At 41.8% G+C, this 27,615-nt stretch overlaps 1 protein-coding gene across 1 annotated transcript in view; it reads left to right on the top strand.

Annotated features, from left to right (window-relative positions):
- Nucleotides 1-27,615, top strand: part of kcnn1a (potassium intermediate/small conductance calcium-activated channel, subfamily N, member 1a) — a 339,162-nt gene that overhangs the window by 169,556 nt on the left and 141,991 nt on the right. Inside the window, exons 3-4 of the mRNA XM_072912872.1 lie at nucleotides 19,921-20,016; nucleotides 24,715-25,133. Of these exons, the coding sequence (XP_072768973.1) occupies nucleotides 19,921-20,016; nucleotides 24,715-25,133 (515 nt within the window). The remainder of the gene's footprint in view (nucleotides 1-19,920; nucleotides 20,017-24,714; nucleotides 25,134-27,615) is intronic.

Here is a 27,615-nt window from a genome sequence, read left to right as displayed (position 1 = left end):
GGCTGTCAAAATAAAGTGTTAACTTCTGTGAATAATCACAATAAATGATCGCATTAATTCTAAATAAACATGCATGAATCATACAATTTATTTTGAGCGTAGATGGTGAACTGCGGAGCAGGTTGTCATACGGTCAGTGATCAGTTCATTGAAGATGTCAGTGCAACCATGGGTGAAGAGACTCCGACTAGTGTGCTGGGTGGCAAAATCTGCTCCATAATACAAACCCCGTTTCCATATGAGTTGGGAAATTATGTTAGATGTAAAAATAAACGGAATACAATGATTTGCAAATCATTTTCAACCCATATTCAGTTGAATATGCTACAAAGACAACATATTTGATGTTCAAACTGATAAACTTTTTTTTTTGTGTGCAAATAATCATTAACTTTAGAATTTGATGCCAGCAACACGTGACAAAGAAGTTGGGAAATGTGGCAATAAATACTGATAAAGTTGAGGAATGATCATCAAACACTTATTTGGAACATCCCACAGGTGTGCAGGCTAATTGGGAACAGGTGGGTGCCATGATTGGGTATAAAAGTAGATTCCATGAAATGCTCAGTCATTCACAAACAAGGATGGGGCGAGGGTCACCACTTTGTCAACAAATGCGTGAGCAAATTGTTGAACGGTTTAAGAAAAACCTTCCTCAACCAGCTATTGCAAGGAAGTTAGGAATTTCACCATCTACGGTCCGTAATATCATCAAAGGGTTCAGAGAATCTGGAGAAATCACTGCACGTAAGCAGCTAAGCCCGTGACCTTCGATCCCTCAGGCTGTACTGCATCAACAAGCGACATCAGTGTGTAAAGGATATCACCACATGGGCTCAGGAACACTTCAGAAACCCACTGTCAGTAACTACAGTTGGTCGCTACATCTTAAAACTCTGCTATGCAAGGCGAAAACCGTTTATCAACAACACCCAGAAACGCCGTCGGCTTCGCTGGGCCTGAGCTCATCTAAGATGGACTGATACAAAGTGGAAAAGTGTTCTGTGGTCTGACGAGTCCACATTTCAAATTGTTTTTGGAAACTGTGGACGTTGTGTCCTCCGGACCAAAGAGAAAACGAACCATCCGGATTGTTATAGGCGCAAAAGGTAAAAGCCAGCATCTGTGATGGTATGGGGGTGTATTAGTGCCCAAGACATGGGTAACTTACAAATCTGTGAAGGCGCCATTAATGCTGAAAGGTACATACAGGATTTGGAGCAACATATGTTGCCATCCAAGCAACGTTACCATGGACGCCCCTGCTTATTTCAGCAAGGCAATGCCAAGCCACGTGTTACATCAACGTGGCTTCATAGTAAAAGAGTGCGGGTACTAGACTGGCCTGCCTGTAGTCCAGACCTGTCTCCCAATGAAAATGTGTGGCGCATTATGAAGCCTAAAATAGCACAACGGAGACCCCCGGACTGTTGAACAACTTAAGCTGTACATCAAGCAAGAATGGGAAAGAATTCCACCTGAGAAGCTTCAAAAATGTGTCTCCTCAGTTCCCAAACGTTTACTGAGTGTTGTTAAAAGGAAAGGCCATGTAACACAGTGGTGAACATGCCCTTTCCCAACTACTTTGGCACGTGTTGCAGCCATGAAATTCTAAGTTAAATATTATTTGCAAAAAAAATATAAAGTTTATGAGTTTGAACATTAAATATCTTGTCTTTGTCGTGCATTCAATTGAATATGGGTTGAAAATGTTTTGCAAATCATTGTATTCCGTTTATATTTACATCTAACACATTTCCCAACTCATATGGAAACGGGGTTTGTACACCCTGACGAGACTTTAAATAAAAATGATACCAAGTTTTGAGCAAGTAAATAACCTACATTCAAGTTTTTTTAAATAATGTTCCCATCCACCTTCTTCCGCTTATCCGAGGAAGTCCGAGGCCCAGACTTCCCTCTCCCCAGCTACTTCGTCTAGCTTCTCCCAGGGGATCCCGAGGCGTTCCCAGGCCACCTGGGAGACATAGTCTTCCCAACGTGTCCTGGGTCTTGCCCGTGGCCCTAATCACCCCCCCAAGGAGGCGTCGGGGGCACCTCATCTGGCTTCTCTCGATGTGGAGGAGGAGTGGCTTTACTTTGAGCCCCTCCCGAATGACAGAGCTTCTCACCCTATCTCTAAGGGAGAGCCCCGCCACCCGGCGGAGGAAACTCATTTCGGCCGCTTGTACCCGTGATCTTGTCCTTTCGGTCATAACCCAAAGCTCATGACCATAGGTGAGGATAGGGACATAGATCGACCGGTAAATTGAGAGCTTTGCCTTCCGGCTCAGCTCCTTCTTCACCACAACAGACCGATACGTCTGCATTACTGCAGACGTCGCACCGATCCGCCTGGCGATCTCACGATCCACTCTTCCCTCACTCGTGAACAAGACTCCGAGGTACTTAAACTCCTCCACTTGGGGCAAGATCTCCTCACCAACCCGGAGATGGCATTCCACCCTTTTCCGGGCGAGAACCATAACCCGGACGTGGAGGTGCTGATTTTCATCCCGGTCCTTGACACTCGGCTGCGAACCCATCCAGTGAGAGCTGAAGATCCTGGCCAGATGAAGCCATCAGGACCACATCATCCGCCAAAAGCAGAGACCTAATCCTGCAGCCACCAAACCGGTGGCCAACAGAAGCTACAAAAATGTCTGTGACAATAATATGTATTTTTTTTCTTTTTTATCTAAAATATCCACGTAATTAACTGCAAATAATCATGATCAATCAAAATCTAATTGTGATTAATTGGATTTTAGAAAATGTATCATTTGTCAGCACTAGTAATAACAGCATTAACAATATCCTAATCCTTAGTCCAGGGGTCGGCAACCCAAAATGTTGAAAGAGCCATTTTGGACAAAAAATAAAAATAAAAAAATTTCTCTGGCGCCGCAAAAAACTTAAAACCTTATGATGAAGGCAACACATGATGTAAAATGTCTATATTAGCTATATTAGCCTACTATCAAAATGACTTTATAAGCCTTATATAAGTGTTATAATGAAGGCAACACATGATGTAAGTGTCTTTATTAGCTATATTAGCCTACTATCAAAAGCTGACGCAAATCTTCGTTGACAGAAATGTTGTATTTTAATATTTATTCTACACATTTTTGCAACATTGGAAATCATTAGTAAAATAGAGGCTTCTCATGGGATGAGATAACTTCTGGAAATTACTGGCTTAGAACGTGTAAGCTATGTAACGTTTGCTGTGGTCTGGAACAACATGGCACACAAACAACTATGAGAAATGCAGCCGACATTACATACAGATAATGTGCCATGAGACATGCAAATATAAATTAAATACACAGAGGACATAAGTGAAGGAAATCCAATGAGCTCAAATATACCTGCAAACGAGGCATAATGATGCAATATGTACATACAGCTAGCCTAAATAGCATGTTAGCATCAATTAGCTTGCAGTCATGAATTGGCCAAATATGCCTGATAAGTACTCCGGCAATTCGATAAAATCAACAAAGCTCACCTTTGTGCATTCACGCACAGTATAAAACGTTTGGTGTACAAAATGACAAAAAAGATGGAGTGGCATAAAACACGTCTTTTTGTGGCAGCGTCGGAGAAAGTTGCACATGCAAACAAACTACGATGAGTTCAAGGGTCGCTGAAATTAGTAGGACAAAACGGGGCTTGCCAAATACTCTCATCAGTGAAGCATGTATAACAAACAGTGAGATTTCTAACAATTAGGAAGGTTTGTGTCATGTTTGTTCTCCTAATATATTAAAACCAAAAATATTTTTTTCTTCAACTTTTTCCATTTTCACACATCTCTGAAAGAGGTCCGGGGAGCCACTAAGGTGGCGCTAAAGAACCACAGGTTGCTGACCACCGCCCTAGTCCACCAGATCATCGCAATATTTTACTTTTGCGCTTTCATCACTGTTGGAAATGTTCAGTTAGACCTGTTTGCTGTTTGTTTGTTTTATTTTTACTTGCTGACAGCCTCTATTCAAAACGTATACTGATCAAATACAGTATGGACGTGTTTGTTCACCAGTATGCTAATGCGGTGAGTGACTTAGGCAATGTCTACACTAAGTACCACTGTTGACCCCTTAAACAAATAATTATTTAGCCTAAGCCCCGTTTCAGCCACAATAAACCATCGTTCAAGGTCCCCCTCCTCGGATAATTTTTTACACGGGTAAGTGCGCCGTGTATTTCTTGAATCTCCGGCTCTTAGCTGTATGGACTCATTGATCGTTTACAAACTGAGTTCGGAGAGGAAGTGACGCCAGAAAGGAAGTGACGTCGGAAAGAACACGCCACAGCCAGCATCATAATAAAGCGGTTTCGTAACTCGGAGCTAACCACTGGAAAGATGGAGGCGAGTCATCCAGACATGCCCGTGTTTCTCCATTCGTCTGTACAGACGCCTGTGGAAATCACGCATGAATACCTTAAGAGAAAGCGATTGCAGCTATTTGGGATACAACACTTCTCAGAAGGCAAGAGAACTTTCCAATGTCCAGGTCAGCTGTGATTCGACTTACTGAAAAACTTCATCCATTTGTCTAAGGCAGGGGTCGGCAACCCGCGGCTCTAGATCTTTAGCGCCGCCCTAGTGGCTCTCTGGAGCTTTTTCAGAAATGTATGAAAAATGGAAAAAGATGAGGGGAAAACAATCTATTTTTTGTTTTAATATGGTTTCTGTAGGAGGACAAACATGACACAAACCTCCCTAATTGTTATAAAGCACACTGTTTATATTAAACATGCTTCACTGATTCGAGTATTTGGCGAGCGCCGTTTTGTCCTACTAATTTTGGCGGTCCTTGAACTCACTGTACTTTGTTTACATGTATAACTTTCTAGGAAGTGTTTTATGCCACTTCTTTTTCTGTCTCATTTTGTCCACCAAACTTTTAAGGTTGTGCATGAAAGGTGAGTTTTGTTGATGTTATTAACTTGTGTGGAGTGCTAATCAGACATATTTGGTCACTGCATGACTGCAAGCTAATCGATGCTAACATGCTGTTTAGGCTAGCTATATGTACATATTGCATCATAATGCCTCATTTGTAGCTACAGGTAAAAGCCAGTAAATTAGAATATTTTGAAAAACTTGATTTATTTCAGTAATTGCATTCAAAAGGTGTAACTTGTACATTATATTTATTCATTGCACACAGACTGATGCATTCAAATGTTTATTTCATTTAATTTTGATGATTTGAAGTGGCAACAAATGAAAATCCAAAATTCCGTGTGTCACAAAATTAGAATATTACTTAAGGCTAATACAAAAAAGGGATTTTTAGAAATGTTGGCCAACTGAAAAGTATGAAAATGAAAAATATGAGCATGTACAATACTCAATACTTGGTTGGAGCTCCTTTTGCCTCAATTACTGCGTTAATGCGGCGTGGCATGGAGTCGATGAGTTTCTGGCACTGCTCAGGTGTTATGAGAGCCCAGGTTGCTCTGATAGTGGCCTTCAACTCTTCTGCGTTTTTGGGTCTGGCATTCTGCATCTTCCTTTTCACAATACCCCACAGATTTTCTATGGGGCTAAGGTCAGGGGAGTTGGCGGGCCAATTTAGAACAGAAATACCATGGTCCGTAAACCAGGCACGGGTAGATTTTGCGCTGTGTGCAGGCGCCAAGTCCTGTTGGAACTTGAAATCTCCATCTCCATAGAGCAGGTCAGCAGCAGGAAGCATGAAGTGCTCTAAAACTTGCTGGTAGACGGCTGCGTTGACCCTGGATCTCAGGAAACAGAGTGGACCGACACCAGCAGATGACATGGCACCCCAAACCATCACCCAACCATGCAAATTTTACATTTCCTTTGGAAATCGAGGTCCCAGAGTCTGGAGGAAGACAGGAGAGGCACAGGATCCACGTTGCCTGAAGTCTAGTGTAAAGTTTCCACCATCAGTGATGGTTTGGGGTGCCATGTCATCTGCTGGTGTCGGTCCACTCTGTTTCCTGAGATCCAGGGTCAACGCAGCCGTCTACCAGCAAGTTTTAGAGCACTTCATGCTTCCTGCTGCTGACCTGCTCTATGGAGATGGAGATTTCAAGTTCCAACAGGACTTGGCGCCTGCACACAGCGCAAAATCTACCCGTGCCTGGTTTACGGACCATGGTATTTCTGTTCTAAATTGGCCCGCCAACTCCCCTGACCGTAGCCCCATAGAAAATCTGTGGGGTATTGTGAAAAGGAAGATGCAGAATGCCAGACCCAAAAACGCAGAAGAGTTGAAGGCCACTATCAGAGCAACCTGGGCTCTCATAACACCTGAGCAGTGCCAGAAACTCATCGACTCCATGCCACGCCGCATTAACGCAGTAATTGAGGCAAAAGGAGCTCCAACCAAGTATTGAGTATTGTACATGCTCATATTTTTCATTTTCACACTTTTCAGTTGGCCAACATTTCTAAAAATCCCTTTTTTGTATTAGCCTTAAGTAATATTCTAATTTTGTGACACACGGAATTTTGGATTTTCATTTGTTGCCACTTCAAATCATCAAAATTAAATGAAATAAACATTTGAATGCATCAGTCTGTGTGCAATGAATAAATATAATGTACAAGTTACACCTTTTGAATGCAATTACTGAAATAAATCAAGTTTTTCAAAATATTCTAATTTACTGGCTTTTACCTGTATATGTATGTGCTGCGGTTGCTTTAAAGAGGAACATTATCACCAGACCTATGTAAGCGTCAATATATACCTTGATGTTGCAGAAAAAAGACCATACATTTTTTTAACCAATTTCCGAACTCTAAATGGGTGAATTTTGGCGAATTAAACGCCTTTCTATTATTCGCTCTCGGAGCGATGACGTCACATTGTGACGTCACATCGGGAAGCAATCCGCCATTTTCTCACTTTCGTCGGTGTGTTGTCGGAGGGTGTAACAACACGAACAGGGACGGATTCAAGTTGCACCAGTGGCCCAAAGATGCGAAAGTGGCAAGAAATTGGACGAAATTTGTTCAAAATACGAGGCTGTGGGGAAAGCCGACGAAATGGTCAGTCGTTTGTTCCGCACACTTTATCGACGAAAGCTATGCTACGACAGAGATGGCAAGAATGTGTGGATATCCTGCGACACTCAAAGCAGATGCTGACATCAACTCCAAAACTGGACGGATCAGCTTTCAGGAAAATAGAGCGGATGAGGGTATGTCTACAGAATATATTAATTGATGAAAACTTTATTCATTACTCGCGGTTTTACGTAAATTATTATACATAAACTGTGTTTACCAATAATTTAACTTAAAAACATTATTTTTTTTTCAATCATTCGAGTAGTCTTGTGTAATGCAGTATTTTGTGTCTATTTAGGTATGGTTAACCTGAGTGCTGAAATCGTGGAAAAATATATGTTCTTAGCGCGCCTGAAATGGGCTGTCTGCACTCTCAAAGTGCATGTTGTTGCCAAATGTATTTCAAATGCTGTAAACCTAGTTCATAGTTGTTAGTTTCCTTTAATGCCAAACAAACACATACCAATCGTTGGTTAGAAGGCGATCGCCGAATTCGTCCTCGCTTTCTCCCGTGTCGCTGGCTGTCGTGTCGTTTGTCGGTTTCGCTTGCATACGGTTCAAACCGATATGGCTCAATAGCTTCAGTTTCTTCTTCAATTTCGTTTTCGCTACCTGCCTCCACACTACAACCATCCGTTTCAATACATGCGTAATCTGTTGAATCGCTTAAGCCGCTGAAATCCGAGTCTGAATCCGAGCTAATGTCGCTATAGCTTGCTGTTCTTTCCGCCATGCTTGTTTGTGTTGGCTTCAGTATGTGACGTCACAGGAAAATGGACGGGTGTTTATAACGATGGTTAAAATCAGGCACTTTGAAGCTTATTTTAGGAATATTGCGTGATGGGTAAAATTCTGAAAAAAACTTCGAAAAATATAATAAGCCACTGGGAACTGATTTTTAATGGTTTTAACCCTTCTGAAATTGTGATAATGTTCCCCTTTAATTGAAATACCACAACACTGGATATTATTCAGATAAGTTCAATTAGTGTAGAAGGGGCCTTAGGTCTAAGAGACGTAGAAGGAGTTAGTCGGTGACTTACTGGGTGGTCCTCGGTCGATTCATCAGGCCAAGTCCAAATGAGATGGAAATCCTGCACCACTTCCACAGCACGTGCTGCCGAGGATCCATTTCCCATCACACGTCACATCAGATAGCAATTGAGGTCTCAACAAGGGTTTCTAAGCCCTGGAGGGGAGGAAGACGTTAAGAGGCACTGAGCTCTGGGATTGAAAACTCCTTGAACCTTTGGCAGGTGGATTAATTGGTTTACTCAATGTTATTTCACCAGGGAGTTCTCAAAACAATTTGAGACATTGGAATGTGTCGAGAACATGTTGCCGACCTGAAGGGGGCCAAGCAATCTAGTTGATAGCTAAAAATACATGTGGTAATAAAGAACACAGAGGGACATCGTAATGAGCAGCACTCTCGCAGTCGTCACGCGGACAATTCGGGAATATATTTCCACGTTTGATTCAAGTCATTCCTTGTCAGTGTCCTTATTGTAATAATAATAAGCACACCATCACTATCCTGTTGTAGCCAGCCAGCTGCTTAATACATTTACAAATGGCATTTTAGACTGGTGGTGGGTACTCTCTCATTTTCTAGATCTATGGCCCTAATGTACGCACACACACACACATTCTTGCACTTGTTACCTTCTTGAGACTTCCGAAAAATGCCTACCTCTTTAGGATCACCCGTTCTAGATATATAAAGATTTGTATTTACAACAATAATAATATATACAAACTATGCGATATAAAAAAAGGTAAGCTTTTAGTTAATTTTTTGTTTTGAATTCTTTTGTTTGTAATTGGTTTTTAATCTTCATTATTTACTTCAAGTTATTACAGTATGTCTCTATTAGAGATGCGCGGATAGGCAATTATTTCATCCGCAACCGCATCACAAAAGTCGTCAACCATCCGCCATCCACCCGAACTAACATTTAATCAAAACCGCACCCGCTCGCCACCCGCCCGTTGTTATATATCTAATATAGACGATGCAAGGCATTAGTGAGGTTATAAAGCTTTTGCCTGTTAAAGAAAGGAGACTGATCCAATGCAGCAGAGACATTCAATGCGTACCACGCTGTCACGGCCCAGACGCACACCAGTGCGCAATAATCTGGGAGCCGCGCTGAGCGCACCTCCAAGCGCGCTCGCGCCACTCAAACTGCTGCAGGCAGCTGCGTTCTATCTTGTTTTAACATGTGGCACTCTTCTGGGATCACGGCGGACGAAACTGCTCATGCTCAGGGTGTTTGTGGAGGTTCGGGGTTTTGCACAAATGTGATGCACCATGTTAGATGTCCCGGTTTTGTGACTGTCGTAGACATAAACAGCGTCGCAGCTCTTGCAAATCATGTAGCCAGCATTACTATCATCCTGATTTACAACCTCATAAAAACGAGTCCACGCTGAACTTTTCTGGCCTTTTTTTCCCCTGGTCTTTAGTATTCCCTTTTTTAGTTTGTCGCGTACCACGTTTGCTGCCGGCGTTGCCATCTCTTTTTTCTTCTTCTTCTGTTGTGGCATATGCTGCAGGTGCCTGCTTGTTTTTCGTATGTGGTTAACAACATTTAACTATGTATATATATTTCCGAATTGGTTTAACTGCCACCCGCCTGAATCTATTTAAAATCTAATTTTTTTTAATTTCAACCGCCCGACCCGACCCGCGGATAAAATCTTTTTTTTTTTTTTTTTCAACCGCCCGACCCGCGGATAATCCGCGGACTCCGCGGTTGTGTCCGCAAACCGCACATCTCTAGTCTCTATATACATATTTATTATTTTGTTTTAAATTTGGGCTAAAGCGGGGCACATTTCAATTTCTTACACACACTTGTTATTACATATGTTGGCCGGAGGGGAGCGCTTCAAATTTTTCACACACACTTGTTATTTCATATGTTGACCTGAGGGGGAGCATTTTTAAAACCGACACACAGTTTTCAGCACAGTCCCACTCAAGAGCAGACACACATTACAGGGAGACAGAACAGAAGCGCTGACGTGTCAGCCAACTTATGCCGTCCCTTAAAAAGGTGGAAACAGGTAATCATTCGAGATGTCCGATAATGGCTTTTTTGCAGATATCCGATATTGTCCAATTCTTAATTACCGATTCCGATATCAACCGATACCGATATATTCAGTCGTGGAATTAACACATTATTATGCCTAATTTTGTTGTGATGCCCCGCTGGATGCATTAAACAATGTAACAAGGTTTTCCAAAATAAATCAACTCAAGTTATGGAAAAAAATGCCAACATGGCACTGCCATATTTATTATTGAAGTCACTAAGTGCATAATTTTTGTTAACATGCCTCAAAACAGCAGCTTGGAATTTGGGACATGCTCTCCCTGAGACCCACTACAACTGTGGGAAGTACAAACCCTGTTTCCATATGAGTTGGGAAATTGTGTTAGATGTAAATATAAACGGAATACAATGATTTGCAAATAATTTTCAACCCATATTCAGTTGAATATGCTACAAAGACAACATATTTGATGTTCAAACTTAAACTTTTTTTTTTTGCAAATAATCTTTAGAATTTGATGCCAGCAACACGTGACAAAGAAGTTGGGAAAGGTGGCAATAAATACTGATAAAGTTGAGGAATGCTCATCAAACACTTATTTGGAACATCCCACAGGTGAACAGGCAAATTGGGAACAGGTGGGTGCCATGATTGGGTATAAAAGTAGATTCCATGAAATGCTCAGTCATTCACAAACAAGGATGGGGCCAGGGTAACCACTTTGTCAACAAATGCGTGAGCAAATTGTTGAACAGTTTAAGAAAAACCTTTCTCAACCAGCTATTGCAAGGAATTTAGGGATTTCACCATCTACGGTCCGTAATATCATCAAAGGGTTCAGAGAATCTGGAGAAATCACTGCACGTAAGCAGCTAAGCCTGTGACCTTCGATCCCTCAGGCTGTACTGCATCAACAAGTGACATCAGTGTGTAAAGGATATCACCACATGGGCTCAGGAACACTTCAGAAACCCACTGTCAGTAACTACAGTTGGTCGCTACATCTGGAAGTGCAAGTTAAAACTCTCCTATGCAAGGCGAAAACCGTTTATCAACAACACCCAGAAACGCTTCGCTGGGCCTGAGCCCATCTAAGATGGACTGATACAAAGTGGAAAAGTGTTCTGAGGTCTGACGAGTCCACATTTCAAATTGTTTTTGGAAACTGTGGACGTCGTGTCCTCCGGACCAAAGAGGAAAAGAACCATCCGGATTGTTATAGGCGCAAAGTTGAAAAGCCAGCATCTGTGATGGTATGGGGGTGTATTAGCCCAAGAAATGGGTAACTTACACATCTGTGAAGGCGCCGTCAATGCTGAAAGGTACATACAGGTTTTGGAGCAACATATGTTGCCATCCAAGCAACGTTACCATGGACGCCCCTGCTTATTTCAGCAAGACAATGCCAAGCCACGTGTTACATCAACGTGGCTTCATAGTAAAAGAGTGCGGGTACTAGACTGGCCTGCCTGTAGTCCAGACCTGTCTCCCATTGAAAATGTGTGGCGCATTATGAAGCCTAAAATAGCACAACAGAGACCCCCAGACTGTTGAACAACTTAAGATGTACATCAAGCAAGAATGGGAAAGAATTCCACCTGAGAAGCTTCAAAAATGTGTCTCCTCAGTTCCCAAACGTTTACTGAGTGTTGTTAAAAGGAAAGGCCAAGTAACACAGTGGTGACCATGCCCTTTCCCAACTACTTTGGCACGTGTTGCAGCCATGAAATTCTAAGTTAAAGATCATTTGCAAAGAAAAAATAAATTTTATGAGTTTGAACATCAAATATGTTGTCTTTGTAGTGCATTCAATTGAATATGGGTTGAAAAGGATTTGCAAATCATTGTATTCCGTTTATATTTACATCTAACACAATTTCCCAACTCATATGGAAACGGGGTTTGTACTATACTTTGACTTTCACAAAGTGCATTATTCTTTTATTTTTTTAAACATGCCTCAAAACAACAGCTACAAAAACAATGACGGCACACAGCTTCAGTCCAGAGTATACTAGAGTAATAAAGTAAACAATAACATAGTCCTCCTTTAGTGCGAGATTGCTTGGCATACTGTATAACAGGAAATTATAAACTGGGCTCAATCTGCCCTGCTCTAACGTAGTTGTATGAGTAACACAAATGTGCTGCAAGCTAGTGGTGAGTGCTTGAAGTGGCCTACCAGTCAGTCAGAGCTTCTGAAATGCTGCGTTGAGAAAGGGGTGGTTTTTGTTGTATATTTGTTTTTTCTCGGCGGAGTCTTTAAGCGACAACTGTGTGGTACTACTTTTTTTCGCTGTTTGATTTTCATCCATCTTCCGCTTGTATTCATCGTGTATCTGCTTATGATTCTTGAAAAAGTGGGAGATCAAATTGCTCGTATTAAAGGAAGACGTCTCGGTTCCTCCTCACATAACCAATTTTTTGCCAGTTTTTTTATCCGTCAGAGACACTTTAAAATAATCCCAAACCATAGACATGGTGTCGTTAGTCAGTCACCGAGCGAGCTGGTTTGTTAGCCACGGCTACAGCACCGGCAACAACACACTCTTGTTGTTGTTATGCTCCGCTCGCGGCGGTTTGATGAGGTCATCGAGCGTCGCCAGTAAACTTCTCATGCTGCAGTCGTGCTGCAACTCCTGTGTTGTGTGTGGGAGAGGGGACGGGCGAGGGGCTGCTGACTGGGAGACGCAACTGCTCTGTATTTCTCCCTACGTCCGTGTACCGCTTCGTACAGCGGCGTTTTAAAAAGTCATACATTTTACTTCTTGAAACCGATACCGATAATTTCCGATATTACATTTTAAAGCATTTATCGGCCGATAATATCGGACTGCCGATATTATCGGACATCTCTAGTAGGGATGTCCCGATCCGATATTTGGATCGGATCGGCCGCCGATATTTGCCAAAAAATGCATGGGAAAATGCCGATCCAGATCCAGTTTAAAAAAAAACTCCGGTCCGTGTTTTCCAACGCACCGATTTAAATAATACATTCCACTTTTCTGCTGCTCCCTAATTTCCGTTCCGCATTTTCCAGCACACCTTCAACACATCCACAGGTCTGTGGATTCTCACGCAGTTGCTTTTAGCTGCTGGCATTACACGACAGGCTCTTCTCACTCTTTCCTGTGTCTCTTTCTCACAGACAGCAAGCGCACCTTCTTACACACGTCACATACTGTCACGTCATACGTCACATACGTATACGTCCTCCCCGAGCAGAGAGGTAGCAGCATGGCTAACGTTAGCTGTGATGCTAGCGCAGCCGTGTGACCAACGTTCCCTCTAAAGGTGCGCGCCTGTGCAATTGCGCACTGCTCAAGCGTCCTCTGCGCATAGCAATTATATGCCACGCACAAAATCAAATAAAAAAATAAGCGCATAACAATTTTCGACACACGGACATGACAGAGAAAACAGTTTTCGTCATCATTGTTCAAATATTGTAACGTCTGTCGAGACGCTTATCTCCGTTCGGTGCCACACGTCCACACCATCAAAATGCTGAGGCAAACATTTCCACATCAACACCGTATGAAAAAATTTGTGATTTTTTTAGTTGTGATTTCCTTCTCTGCATGAAAGTTTAAAAGTAGCATATATTAATGCAGTATGAAGAAGAATGTTTTAATGTAGACATGCAAGCCTTGAAAGAAAATGTTGAAAATCAAGACTACATTTCCTGCAAATGGGTGCATTTCTACCCTATATTTTAACTTTAGATTTATTCTCATATCAAACTCTTTTGGCTGTCTTTTTGACACTTACATCCGGCGCCCCCCTCCACACCCTGGATTATAAATAATGTAAATAATTCAATGTGATTATCTTGTGTGATGACTGTATTATGATGATAGTATATATCTGATAGTATATATCTGTATCATGAATCAATTTAAGTGGACCCCGACTTAAACAAGTTGAAAAACTTATTCGGGTGTTACCATTTAGTGGTCAACTGTACGGAATATGTACTTCACTGTGCAACCTACTAATAAAAGTCTCAATCAATCAATCAAAACACATAGAATCATCATACTGCTGTGATTATATGCATCAAGTGTTCATTCAAGGCTAAGGCAAAATATCGAGATATATATCAATATGGCCTTAAAATATCGCAATATTAAAAAAAGGCCATATCGCCCAGCCCTTGTTTCAATGATGTCATTTCTGTTTGTCATGTATAAGTTTGTCTATTTTGTGTTTATCCTTGAATAAACAGGTCAGTTTCTTGTTACCAACCATTGTGTATTATTCAAACTCCCCTAATTCAGCTGGCTAGTTGTTATCAAGAGTACTAAAACCCTTTTCAACATTATTCTGACAACTAAGTAGGCTAAATAACTTTAAACTTTAATACATGCTCGGATAGGCCAGTATCGGTATCGGTTAGTATCGGTATCGGATCGGAAATGCAAAAAAAATATCGGTATCTGATCGGAAGTGCAAAAACCTGGATCGGGACATCCCCAGTTCAGACTTAGACCAGGGGAAAAAAAACCTCAATAGCCAGACCACACACAAATAAGTTACAAAGAATACACAAGACTTGCAACAGGGTAAATTTGAAGAATCCCTCGTTTTTGGGACCACCCTAATTTTGATAGATTTCACCACCAAATGAGACATTTTCTGTTAGATGCAATAGTTTTCCATATTGGGACCATGATTTATGGCCTAACTTGTTCACCGGTCCTCATATGGAAGGTACTTTTCCTTGTTGATGTCTCAAGAAGGGTAGAAATACAAGAACACACACACACACACACACACACACACACACACACACACACACACACACTGCAGCTCTGGCATCCAGCTGGTCTATTTATCACCAGCGACACTGACTGTGGTGGGGTTCTGCTAATGCTAGCCTTGCCTTTTTCTGCACCTGCCATTAGACGGAAAGTCCCCCCTCTTAGTGCCGCGCTTTGATTAATTGGTAGTTTAGATGGCGGCGAACCACGTCCGAGGATAATATCAGGCTGCACCTACACCTGCGGCTTTATTGTTTAGCGACGTCCTGCTGACGCTGTGTGTGTGTAAACCCCATTATCTGGCCTCGCTTAGACTTTAAAGCTAATAAGTAGTGTGTGGAATGCATGCATGTGTTTCCTCTCATGCACGTGTGGCATCGTGTATTGCCCACTTTCTGTTGCCATTTATTAACATTTAATCAGCCTATTTATTTATTTATTATTCAAACATGACACAAACTTTCCCAATTGTTAGAAAGCCCACTGTTTACAAACCCTGTTTCCATATGACTTGGGACATTGTGTTAGATGTAAATATAAACGGAATACAATGATTTGCAAATCATTTTCAACCCATATTCAGTTGAATATGCTACAAAGACAACATATTTGATGTTCAAACTGATAAACTTTTTTTTTTTTTTTGGCAAATAATCATTAGAATTTGATGCCAGCAACACATGACAAGGAAGTCGGGAAAGGTGGCAAAAAAGACTGAGAAAGTTGAGGAATGCTCATCAAACACTTATTTGGAACATCCCACAGGTGAACAGGCTAATTGGGAACAGGTGGGTGCCATGATTGGGTATAAAAGCAGCTTCCATGAAATGCTCAGTCATTCACAAACAAGGATGGGGCGAGCGTCACCGCTTTGTCAACAAATGCCTGAGCAAATTGTTTAAGAACAACATTTCTCGACAAGCTATGGCAAGAAATGTAGGGATTTCACCATCTACGGTCCGTAATATCATCAAAAGGTTCAGAGAATCTGGAGGAATCACTGCATGTAACATTGAAGGCCGGTGACCTTCGATCCCTCAGGCGGTACTGCATCAAAAACCAACATCAGTGTGTAAAGGATATCACCACATGGGCTCAGAAACACTTCAGAAAACGACTGTCAGTAACTACAGTTTGTTGCTACATCTGTAAGTGCAAGTTAAAACTATACTATGCAAAGCCGAAGCCATTTATCAACAACACCCAGAAACACTTCGCTGGGCCGGATGCAAATTGGAAAAGTGTTCTGTGGTCTGGCGAGTCCACATTTCAAATTGTTTTTGAAAACTGTGGACGTCGTGTCCACCGGACTAAAGAGGAAAAAACCATCTGAATTGTTATAAACGCAAAGTTCAAAAGCCAGCACTTGTGATGGTATGGGGGTTTATTAGTGCCCAAGGCAGGGGTAACTTACACATCTGTGAAGGCACCATTAATGCTGATTAATGTTGCCATCCAAGCAACGTTTTTTTTCATGGACGCCCCTGCTTATTTCAGCAAGACAATGCCAAGCCATATTCTGCACGTTTTACAACAGCGTGGCTTCATAGTAAAAGAGTGCGGGTCCTAGAGAAATCACTGCACATAAGCGATGATATTACGGACCTTCGATCCCTCAGGCGGTACTTGATCAAAAAGCGACATCAGTGTGTAAAGGATATCACCACATTGGCTCAGGAACACTTCAGAAAACCACTGTCAGTAACTACAGTTCATCGCTACATCTGTAAGTGCAAGTTAAAACTCTACTATGCAAAGCGAAAACCATTTATCAACAACACCCAGGAATGGCGCCGGCTTCGCTGGGCCCGAGCTCATCTAAGTTGGACTGATGAAAGGTGGAAAAGTGTTATGTGGTCTGACGAGTCCACATTTCAAATTATTTTTGGAAAATGGGGACGTTGGGCCCTCCGGACCAAAGAGGAAAAGAACCATCCGGATTGTTCTAAGCGTAAAGTTCAAAAGCCAGCATCTGTGATGGTATGGGGGTGCATTAGTGCCCAAGACATGGGTAACTTACACATCTGTGAAGGCACCATTAATGCTGAAAGGTACATACAGGTTTTGGAACAACATATGTTGCCATCCAAGCAACGTCATCATGGACGCCCCTGCTTATTTTAGCAAGACAATGCCAAGCCACGTGTTACAACAGCGTGGCTTCATAGTAAAAGAGTGCGGGTACTAGACTAGCCTGCCTGAAGTCCAGACCTGTTTCCCATTGAAAATGTGTGGCGCATTATGAAGCCTAAAACTGTTGAACAACTTAAGCTGTACATCAAGCAAGAATGGGAAATAATCCCACCTGAGAAGCTTCAAAAATGTGTCTCCTCAGTTCCCAAACGTTTACTGAGTGTTGTTAAAAGGAAAGGCCATGTAACACAGTGGTAAAAATGCCCCTGTGACAACTTTTTTGCAATGTGTTGCTGCCATTAAATTCTAAGTTAATGATTATTTGCAAAAAGAAAATGTAGTTTCTCAGTGTGAACATTAAATATCTTGTCTTTGCAGTCTATTAAATTAAATATAAGTTGAAAAGGCTTTGCAAATCATTGTATTCTGTTTTTATTTACCATTTACACAACGTGCCAACTTCACTGGTTTTGGGTTTTGTAAATGTCTATGCCATATGCATTTTTTTAATCTAGAAGGGCCTTTGGAGTAAATACGCCTGGCTTTTGAATGTGGTTATCCTAAACATTCCTGCCACTTCAATTGACACACTATAACATTTTTACCAAGTCTTTTTTTGCACATATACCACAATAATATTGTACCATGAGATTTTGATAGAGTTACGGTAAGAAGGGATTATTATGGCCCCATTCATCACGGTTTACCTGACACATGAAATGTCGACAATAAAAATGTGTCGCTGACTATTATATTTTGTCGACAATAGTCATGACGTCGTCATTCGCGGGTCACACGCAAAAACATGTAAAGTCTTATTGTTGTTAAAAACATGAATACCTTGCTCATTTTGCAAAGCGGACCTTGTTTTTATGTCAGTACATCTGTGATACGCCAGCATTTAAAGACGTGTGAAAAATAAAGAAATCTAAACATTGAGTGTAAAACTGCCAAGAGTTAATCAATAATCAATATATCAGTGTGCAGCTTTTTAAACATCACAAAATTATTTTCTTTTTGAGGAAGTTAAATTTTGTGTTTTCACTGCTGCTATTTTAACTGTTTTTTAAATACATAAACAAGGTAAAACATTTTTTTTGCACTTTTCCTTTCCTTTCTTTTAATTGGACAACATTTTATTAGTCTTAGCTAAAAGAGCAGCACAGTTACAGGCAACGTTACCTCTAAGGTGCGCACCTGCGCAATTGCGTCCTCTGCGAAAACAAACAAATAGTTTGTTTTGTATGATTTTGCAATGCAACTGTGAGTAACAGGTGACGAAAGCCGGCCAGTCCAATGTTCCCTCTAAGGTGTGCGCCTGTGCAATTGTGCACTGCTCAAGCGTCCTCTGCGCACGGCAAATCTATGCCACGCACAAAATCAAAAAAAAATAATAAGCGCATAACAATTTTCGACACGACACGGACACGACGGAGAAAACAGTTTTTGTCATCATTGTTCAAATATTGTAACGTCCGTCGAGACGCTTAGAGGACATGAATTCCATCGATCACTTTACTGAGCAAAACTCTTTATTGTCGGCCATAAACACATCACCAAAACATTAGTAAAAAAAATTATATCTAGCAAAAGTGGTCATTTTCTGCAGTACAAACCAGACCAAAAGCAACTTTGTTATATCAACAGCAGCCGCTCGCTCTTTCTCACTTGCGCCAACACATGCACGTATGGCACTTAGCCAGTGATGCGTTTACAGACACACAAAAAGTCGGACAACTCCAACACCACACAAAGTGTAATTCCAGGTCGTTACACTATGATTTACCAATCAAATGTGTGCTTATTCTCGTGTCATTTATTAGGAATATTAATTTATAAATATTAATCATGAAATGCTGTTAGTATATTAAATAAATACTAATAAAAATATATTTTTTACAAACAGGAAGTTGCAGGAATGTACACATGATCCCCTGCTTACATCTCATTGTGCAACATGTGAAGGTTTTAATGGGAACTAAATGCAATGTCTGAAAGGGGTACAAGTTATTTCCAAAGCAGGACCTCCACCCAGACAAACACTACAAGTACACAGTTCATGAAAAACAATATTTGTTGTTATTGTCATTGTAAGTGGGCCTAAACCCTTATATTAGAAATGGAAATGACTGCTGTCATTTGATTATAATAATAAGAGAATGTTGTCTGTCTATCTGTGTTGGCCCTGCGATGAGGTGAGGACTTGTCCAGGGTGTACCCCGCCTTCCGCCCGAATGCAGCTGAGATAGGCTCCAGCACCCTCCGCGACCCCGAAAGGGACAAGCGGTAGAAAATGGATGGATGGATGGAGATTGAACTTGTTATTTAGTCAGGTTTGGGACAGGTGTGCTGCTGGTGTAGCACGTTGTGACGTCATCGCTCCGAGAGCGAATAATAGAAAGGCGTTTAATTCGCCAAAATTCACCCATTAAGAGTTCGGAAATCGGTTTAAAAAATATATGGTCTTTTTTCTGCAACATCAAGGTATATATTGATGCTTACATAGGTCTGGTGATAATGTTCCCCTTTAAACTGCATTTAAAGGTTGATAGAAAAATTAGAGCCATTAAATATGTGTACGCTTTATTATCCGGCTAATCGTTAAGATAGCCGTTGACTAATCAACTATCAAAATAGTCGTTAGTTGCAGCCCTAGACCACACTTGCTATCTAGATGGGCGCTCTCCATCATTTTATGATTAACACACCCACAACGCTTACTCTCACGCGAGGTTCACCCATGAATCCCTTTCCTACTGTACATCCCTAAATGCAAAATATCGTATATCCTCTACATCGTGTAAACCCTACATGCAACAAAAAAGTTGTGCTGTGGTGTCTTGATAATTTCATATGAATCTAATGATCACTTTGTTGTTATTCTCATTTCAGGAATCTTCATATTCATTTGCACTGAAATGCCTTATCAGCCTTTCCACTGTTATACTGCTTGGTCTTATAATAATGTACCACGCACGGGAAATCCAGGTGAGTCTTCACATAGAAATAGACTAACAAATGACAACTTAAACGCCAACTCAGAATGAAGTTGTGTCTTTGGGTGAATGACTTCTCGTCTGGACTGTTTGGTTTGTCTTAGAAGACGTTTGGCCTCTCACCCGAGTAGGCTTCATCAGTTCATGGTCAGCTCTAGTTTTAGACTTACATTGGTCTCCCACATACAACACTGTTCTTTCAACCATTCCTAAAAGACTCTGCAATTTAGCCTCCAACAAATAACAGGAGTTAAAAACTGTTAAGTGACCAGAATGTTTTTTGTACCGTTTGTTTACAATTGAATGGAATGCTAACGTGGGTGTTTCCGACTATTTTGGACTGGTAGTAGTCGATCCACAGCGATTGTTCTGCCACACAATACCTCAATGCTAACGAGGGGAAATTACACTTCGACGACTGTCGTTGGCTTAGACCGTAGGATTGCTCTTTTGCATCAAAACAGTTGTTTTTCTCACTCGGGCAAATCATCGCTGCCCAGGCAGACCCTCCTGGTTTTGGAGTATAAATATTTGGGGTTTTGACACCAGCCGCTAGACTAGATCTGACCAATCCAAGTCTAAGACTAGATCTGACTAATCTAAGGGTGATGGGTCAAATGCAGAGAATAATTTCGCCACACCTAGTGTGTGTGTGACAATCATGAGTACTTTAACTTTTTTTTTTTTTTAAGTCTAAGACTAGATCTGACTAATCTAAGTCTAAGATGAGATCTGACCAATATAAGTCTATGAGCATGAACTGATAAGGCCTAATGAGGTACTGGCACCAGCCGCTAGACTAGATCTGACATTGAGTCGAAGACGAGATCTGACCAATCAAAGTCTAAGACTAGATCTGACCAATATAAGTCTATGAGCAAGAACTGATAAGCCTACTGAGGTACTGGCACCAGCCGCTAGATTAGATCTGACATTGAGTCGAAGACGAGATGTGACCAATCTAAGTCTAAGATGAGATCTGACCAATCCAAGTCTAAGACGAGATCTGACCTATATAAGTCTTTGTGCATGAACTGATGAAGCCTACTGAGGTATTGGCACCAGCCGCTAGAGTAGATCTGACCTATATAAGTCTAAAGACTAGATCTGACCAATCTAAGTCTATGAGCATGAACTAATGAAGCCTACTGAATACTGTCACCAGCCGCTAGAGTAGATCTGACCAATCTAAGTCGAAGACGAGATCTCACCAATCTAAGTCTAGGACTAGATCTGACCAATCTAAGTCTAAGACGAGATCTGACTAATCTAAGTCTAAGACGAGATCTGACCAATATACGTCTATGTGCATGAACTGATGAAGCCTACTGAGGTACTGTCACCAGCCGCTATACTGGCTCTGACCCATCTAAGTCTAAAGACTAGATCTGACCAATCCAAGTCTAATACGATATCTGACCAATCTAAGTCTATGAGCATGAACTGATGAAGCCTACTGAGGTATTGGCACCAGCCGCTAGACTAGATCTGACCAATCAAAGTCTAAGACGAGATCTGACCAATATTAGTCTATGAGCATGAACTAATGAAGCCTACTGAATACTGTCACTAGCCGCTAGACTAGATCTGACCAATCTAAGTCGAAGACGAGATCTCACCAATCTAAGTCTAGGACTAGATCTGACCAATATAAGTCTAAGACGAGATCTGACCAATACAAGTCTTTGTGCATGAACTGATGAAGCCTACTGAGGTACTGGCACCAGCCGCTATACTGGCTCTGACCCATCTAAGTCTAAAGACTAGATCTGACCAATCTAAGTCTAATACGATATCTGACCTATCTAAGTCTATGAGCATGAACTGATGAAGCCTACTGAGGTATTGGCACCAGCCGCTAGACTAGATCTGACCAATCAAAGTCTAAGACGAGATCTGACCAATATTAGTCTATGAGCATGAACTAATGAAGCCTACTGAATACTGTCACCAGCCGCTAGACTAGATCTGACCAATCTAAGTCGAAGACGAGATCTCACCAATCTAAGTCTAGGACTAGATCTGACCAATCTAAGTCTAAGACGAGATCTGACCAATATAAGTCTATGTGCATGAACTGATGAAGCCTACTGAGGTACTGGCACCAGCCGCTATACTGGCTCTGACCCATCTAAGTCTAAGACTAGATCTGACCAATCTAAGTCTAAGACGATATCTGACCAATATAAGTCTATAAGCATGAACTGATGAAACCTACTGAAGTATTGGCACCAGCCGCTAGACTAGATCTGACCAGTCAAAGTCTAAGACGAGATCTGACCAATATTAGTCTATGAGCATGAACTAATGAAGCCTACTGAATACTGTCACCATCCGCTAGACTAGATCTGACCAATCTAAGTCGGAGACGAGATCTCACCAATCTAAGTCTAGGGCGAGATCTGACCAATCTAAGTCTAAGACGAGATCTGACCAATATAAGTCTATGTGCATGAACTGATGAAGCCTACTGAGGTACTGTCACCAGCCGCTATACTGGCTCTGACCCATCTAAGTCTAAAGACTAGATCTGACCAATCTAAGTCTAAGACGATATCTGACCAATATAAGTCTATAAGTATGAACTGATGAAACCTACTGAGGTATTGGCACCAGCCGCTAGACTAGATCTGACCGATCAAAGTCTAAGACGAGATCTGACCAATATTAGTCTATGAGCATGAACTAATGAAGCCTACTCAATACTGTCACCAGCCGCTAGACGAGATCTGACCAATCTAAGTCGAAGACGAGATCTCACCAATCTAAGTCTAGGACTAGATCTGACCAATCTAAGTCTAAGACGAGATCTGACCAATATAAGTCTTTGTGCATGAACTGATGAAGCCTACTGAGGTACTGTCACCAGCTGCTATACTGGCTCTGACCCATCTAAGTCTAAAGACTAGATCTGACCAATCTAAGTCTAATACGATATCTGACCTATCTAAGTCTATAAGCATGAACTGATGAAACCTACTGAAGTATTGGCACTAGCCGCTAGACTAGATCTGACCAATCTAAGTCTAAGACGAGATATGACCAATATTAGTCTATGAGCATGAACTAATGAAGCCTACTCAATACTGTCACCAGCCGCTAGACTAGATCTGACCAATCTAAATCGAAGACGAGATCTCACCAATCTAAGTCTAGGACTAGATCTGACCAATCTAAGTCTAAGACGAGATCTGACCAATATAAGTCTATGTGCATGAACTGATGAAGCCTACTGAGGTACTGTCACCAGCCGCTATACTGGCTCTGACCCATCTAAGTCTAAAGACTAGATCTGACCAATCTAAGTCCAATACGATATCTGACCTATCTAAGTCTATGAGCATGAACTGATGAAGCCTACTGAGGTATTGGCACCAGCCGCTAGACTAGATCTGACCAATCAAAGTCTAAGATGAGATCTGACCAATATTAGTCTATGAGCATGAACTAATGAAGCCTACTGAATACTGTCACCAGCCGCTAGACTAGATCTGACCAATCTAAGTCGAAGACGAGATCTCACCAATCTAAGTCTAGGACTAGATCTGACCAATCTAAGTCTAAGACGAGATCTGACCAATATAAGTCTATGTGCATGAACTGATGAAGCCTACTGAGGTACTGGCACCAGCCGCTATACTGGCTCTGACCCATCTAAGTCTAAGACTAGATCTGACCAATCTAAGTCTAAGACGATATCTGACCAATATAAGTCTATAAGCATGAACTGATGAAACCTACTGAAGTATTGGCACCAGCCGCTAGACTAGATCTGACCAGTCAAAGTCTAAGACGAGATCTGACCAATATTAGTCTATGAGCATGAACTAATGAAGCCTACTGAATACTGTCACCAGCCGCTAGACTAGATCTGACCAATCTAAGTCGAAGACGAGATCTTACCAATCTAAGTCTAGGACTAGATCTGACCAATATAAGTCTATGTGCATGAACTGATGAAGCCTACTGAGGTACTGGCACCAGCCGCTATACTGGCTCTGACCCATTTAAGTCTAAGACTAGATCTGACCAATCTAAGTCTAAGACGAGATCTGACCAATATAAGTCTATGTGCATGAACTGATGAAACCTACTGAAGTATTGGCACCAGCCGCTAGACTAGATCTGACCAGTCAAAGTCTAAGACGAGATCTGACCAATATTAGTCTATGAGCATGAACTAATGAAGCCTACTGAATACTGTCACCAGCCGCTAGACTAGATCTGACCAATCTAAGTCGAAGACGAGATCTTACCAATCTAAGTCTTGGACTAGATCTGACCAATATAAGTCTATGTGCATGAACTGATGAAGCCTACTGAGGTACTGGCACCAGCCGCTATACTGGCTCTGACCCATTTAAGTCTAAGACTAGATCTGACCAATCTAAGTCTAAGACGAGATCTGACCAATATAAGTCTATGTGCATGAACTGATGAAACCTACTGAAGTATTGGCACCAGCCGCTAGACTAGATCTGACCAATCTGAAGTCCACTCGGACGAGAGGCGAAACGTCTTCTAAGACCAACCAAACAGTCCAGTTGCGATCGATTGAATGCCCTGAGATTACAAAAACCTGGATGAATGAGAACATTCATAGACAGACTTTGAGTTTAAGTTTATGTTGGGGAGTCGAGATTGACAAAAAAAAATCCTCAAGCCTGTGTGTTTTTCTGATTGTCCTCAGCTGTTTATGGTTGACAACGGTGCGGACGACTGGAGGATAGCCATGACCTATGAGCGGATCTTCTTCATCGTGCTGGAGCTGCTGGTGTGTGCCATTCATCCCATTCCCGGCCAGTACGTCTTCACGTGGAGGGCCCGGCTGGCCTTTACGTACACGCCATCCGTGGCGGATGCAGACGTGGACATCATTCTCTCCATCCCCATGTTCCTGAGACTCTACCTGATCGGCAGGGTCATGTTACTTCACAGCAAGCTGTTCACGGACGCGTCGTCTCGCAGCATCGGCGCCCTCAACAAGATCAACTTCAACACACGCTTTGTCATGAAAACTCTCATGACCATCTGCCCGGGAACTGTTCTGCTCGTGTTCAGTATTTCATCCTGGATCATTGCTGCTTGGACTGTGCGCGTCTGCGAGAGGTAAACACCGGGTTATGAATGTTGGATAATGCTGGGGTCAAGTTGAAACGCTTCCTTCCTTCCTTCACTAGCTCTGCTTTGCATCTTTCAGTGTGTTTGTTGTCACCTATTTGCACTTGAAACCTCTGTGGGTTTGTTACGATAAACACATGGACAGGAAGGCACACACGCACAAACAACCAGCGCACGACACAACTGCCTGTTTTTAAAAAAACAAACAACACCCTGACACACGATTCATTAGCTCAGCAATCGCTGCACAGCTCCCCACGCCTTGTGTTTATTGCTATATGGCTTGTCCATAATTCATGAGTGTCTAATTGTTTGTTTGCTGAATGATTTGTTTTGATAATGCAGAGAAGCCCCCCTGGACCCCTCTACCCGTTTTCCGCCCCAAACTGCACACCCGGCTTTGTCTCAAGGGGGGGAGCAACCATTCTGACTGAAAATGAAAGAGGAGGCAGGGAGGAAGGGAAAGCCTTTCTCTACTTCTTCATTTGGCATTTACATAGGAAAATGAGACGTTAATGCCAGCTTTGATGTTTTTAAGTCATCTTTGGATAGTTGGACAGGAAAGGGAGTCGGCAGGGGAGAGGGGGGGGGGGGGAGTTGAGAGCTTCATTGCAGTAGGTTTTGTCAGAACTATGTGACACCGTGCTAGGCAGTAAAAGCTGTTTTTTTCCAGTCTGGCTTGGGTTACCTATGCCTGCCTCTACATCCCCTCCCTTCCTGTGTGTCTCCTCTTAACTACCCCACCGAGTGCACACTGCTCACTAACCACCTCCTCTCGCACGTTCAACCCTAGATCCTCAAAACATGCCAATGCTGGATGGTGCGTTTAACACCTCACTGGGTGACTTGGCAATAACAAGAAAGATCAGATTCTTTGTTTTTTTTTTACTTCCAAAGACAGTGAGGAGGAACAGATATCCCAGTTAAGATGTTTCTTGAAGGCTAACCGTGAAAGTAACGGGCTAAATAAGTTTCCGGCTATTGGTTTACATGAAAACAGTGTTTTTTGAATTACAAAAAGACAGCCTGTGAAAATGGAGCTCATACTTGTTAAAGGGGAACATTATCACAATTTCAGAAGGGTTAAAACCATTAAAAATCAGTTCCCAGTGGCTTATTTTATTTTTCGAAGTTTTTTTCTAAATTTTACCCATCACGCAATATCCCTAAAAAAAGCTTCAAAGTGCCTGATTTTAACCATCGTTATATACGCCCGTCCATTTTTCTGTGACGTCACACAGTGATGCCAACACAAACAAACATAGAGCAGCAAGATATAGCGACATTAGCTCGGATTCAGACTCGGATTTCAGCGGCTTAAGCGATTCAACAGATTACGCATGTATTGAAACGGATGGTTGTAGTGTGGAGGCAGGTAGCGAAAACGAAATTGAAGAAGAAACTGAAGCTATTGAGCCATATCGGTTTGAACCGTATGCAAGCGAAACCGACGAAAACGACACGACAGCCAGCGACACGTGAGAAAGCGAGGACGAATTCGGCGATCGCCTTCTAACCAACGATTGGTATGTGTTTGTTTGGCATTAAAGGAAACTAACAACTATGAACTAGGTTTACAGCATATGAAATAAATTTGGCAACAACATGCACTTTGAGAGTGCAGACAGCCCATTTCAGATGCGCTAAGAACATATATTTTTCCACGATTTCAGCACTCAGGTTAACCATACCTAAATAGACACAGAATACTGCATTACACAAGACTACCCGAATGTACTCGAATGATTGAAAAAAATAAATGTTTTAAGCTCAATTATTGGTAAACACAGTTTATGTATAATAATTTACGTAAAACCGCGAGTAATGAATAAAGTTTTCATCAATTAATATATTCTGTAGACATACCCTCATCCGCTCTCTTTTCCTGAAAGCTGATCCGTCCAGTTTTGGAGTTGATGTCAGCATCTGCTTTGAGTGTCGCAGGATATCCACACATTCTTGCCATCTCTGTCGTAGCATAGCTTTCATCGGTAAAGTGTGCGGAACAAACGACTGACCATTTCGTCGGCTTTCCCCACAGCCTCGTATTTTGAACAAATTTCGTCCAATTTCTTGCCATATCGGTTTGAACCGTATGCAAGCGAAACCGACGAAAACGACACGACAGCCAGCGACACGGGAGAAAGCGAGGACGAATTCGGCGATCGCCTTCTAACCAACGATTGGTATATGTTTGTTTGGCATTAAAGGAAACTAACAACTATGAACTAGGTTTACAGCATATGAAATACATTTGGCAACAACATGCACTTTGAAAGTGCAGACAGCCCAATTTTCATCAATTAATATATTCTGTAGACATACTCTCATCCGCTCTCTTATCCTGAAAACTGATCTGTGCAGTTTTGGAGTTGATGTCAGCAGGCTAGGGAGGTAGGGTCGATATTCTTCTCTTGATCATCTTCGGTGGCATAAGGGACGGTGTGAGCCAAGACATCCAGGGGGTTTA

The sequence above is a fragment of the Nerophis lumbriciformis genome, linkage group LG03 (genome assembly GCF_033978685.3).
Source record: "Nerophis lumbriciformis linkage group LG03, RoL_Nlum_v2.1, whole genome shotgun sequence".
Classification (NCBI taxonomy): Eukaryota; Metazoa; Chordata; class Actinopteri; order Syngnathiformes; family Syngnathidae; genus Nerophis; species Nerophis lumbriciformis.
Note: the sequence above shows the minus strand (reverse complement) of the source record. Positions and strands in the feature narration are given on the sequence as shown.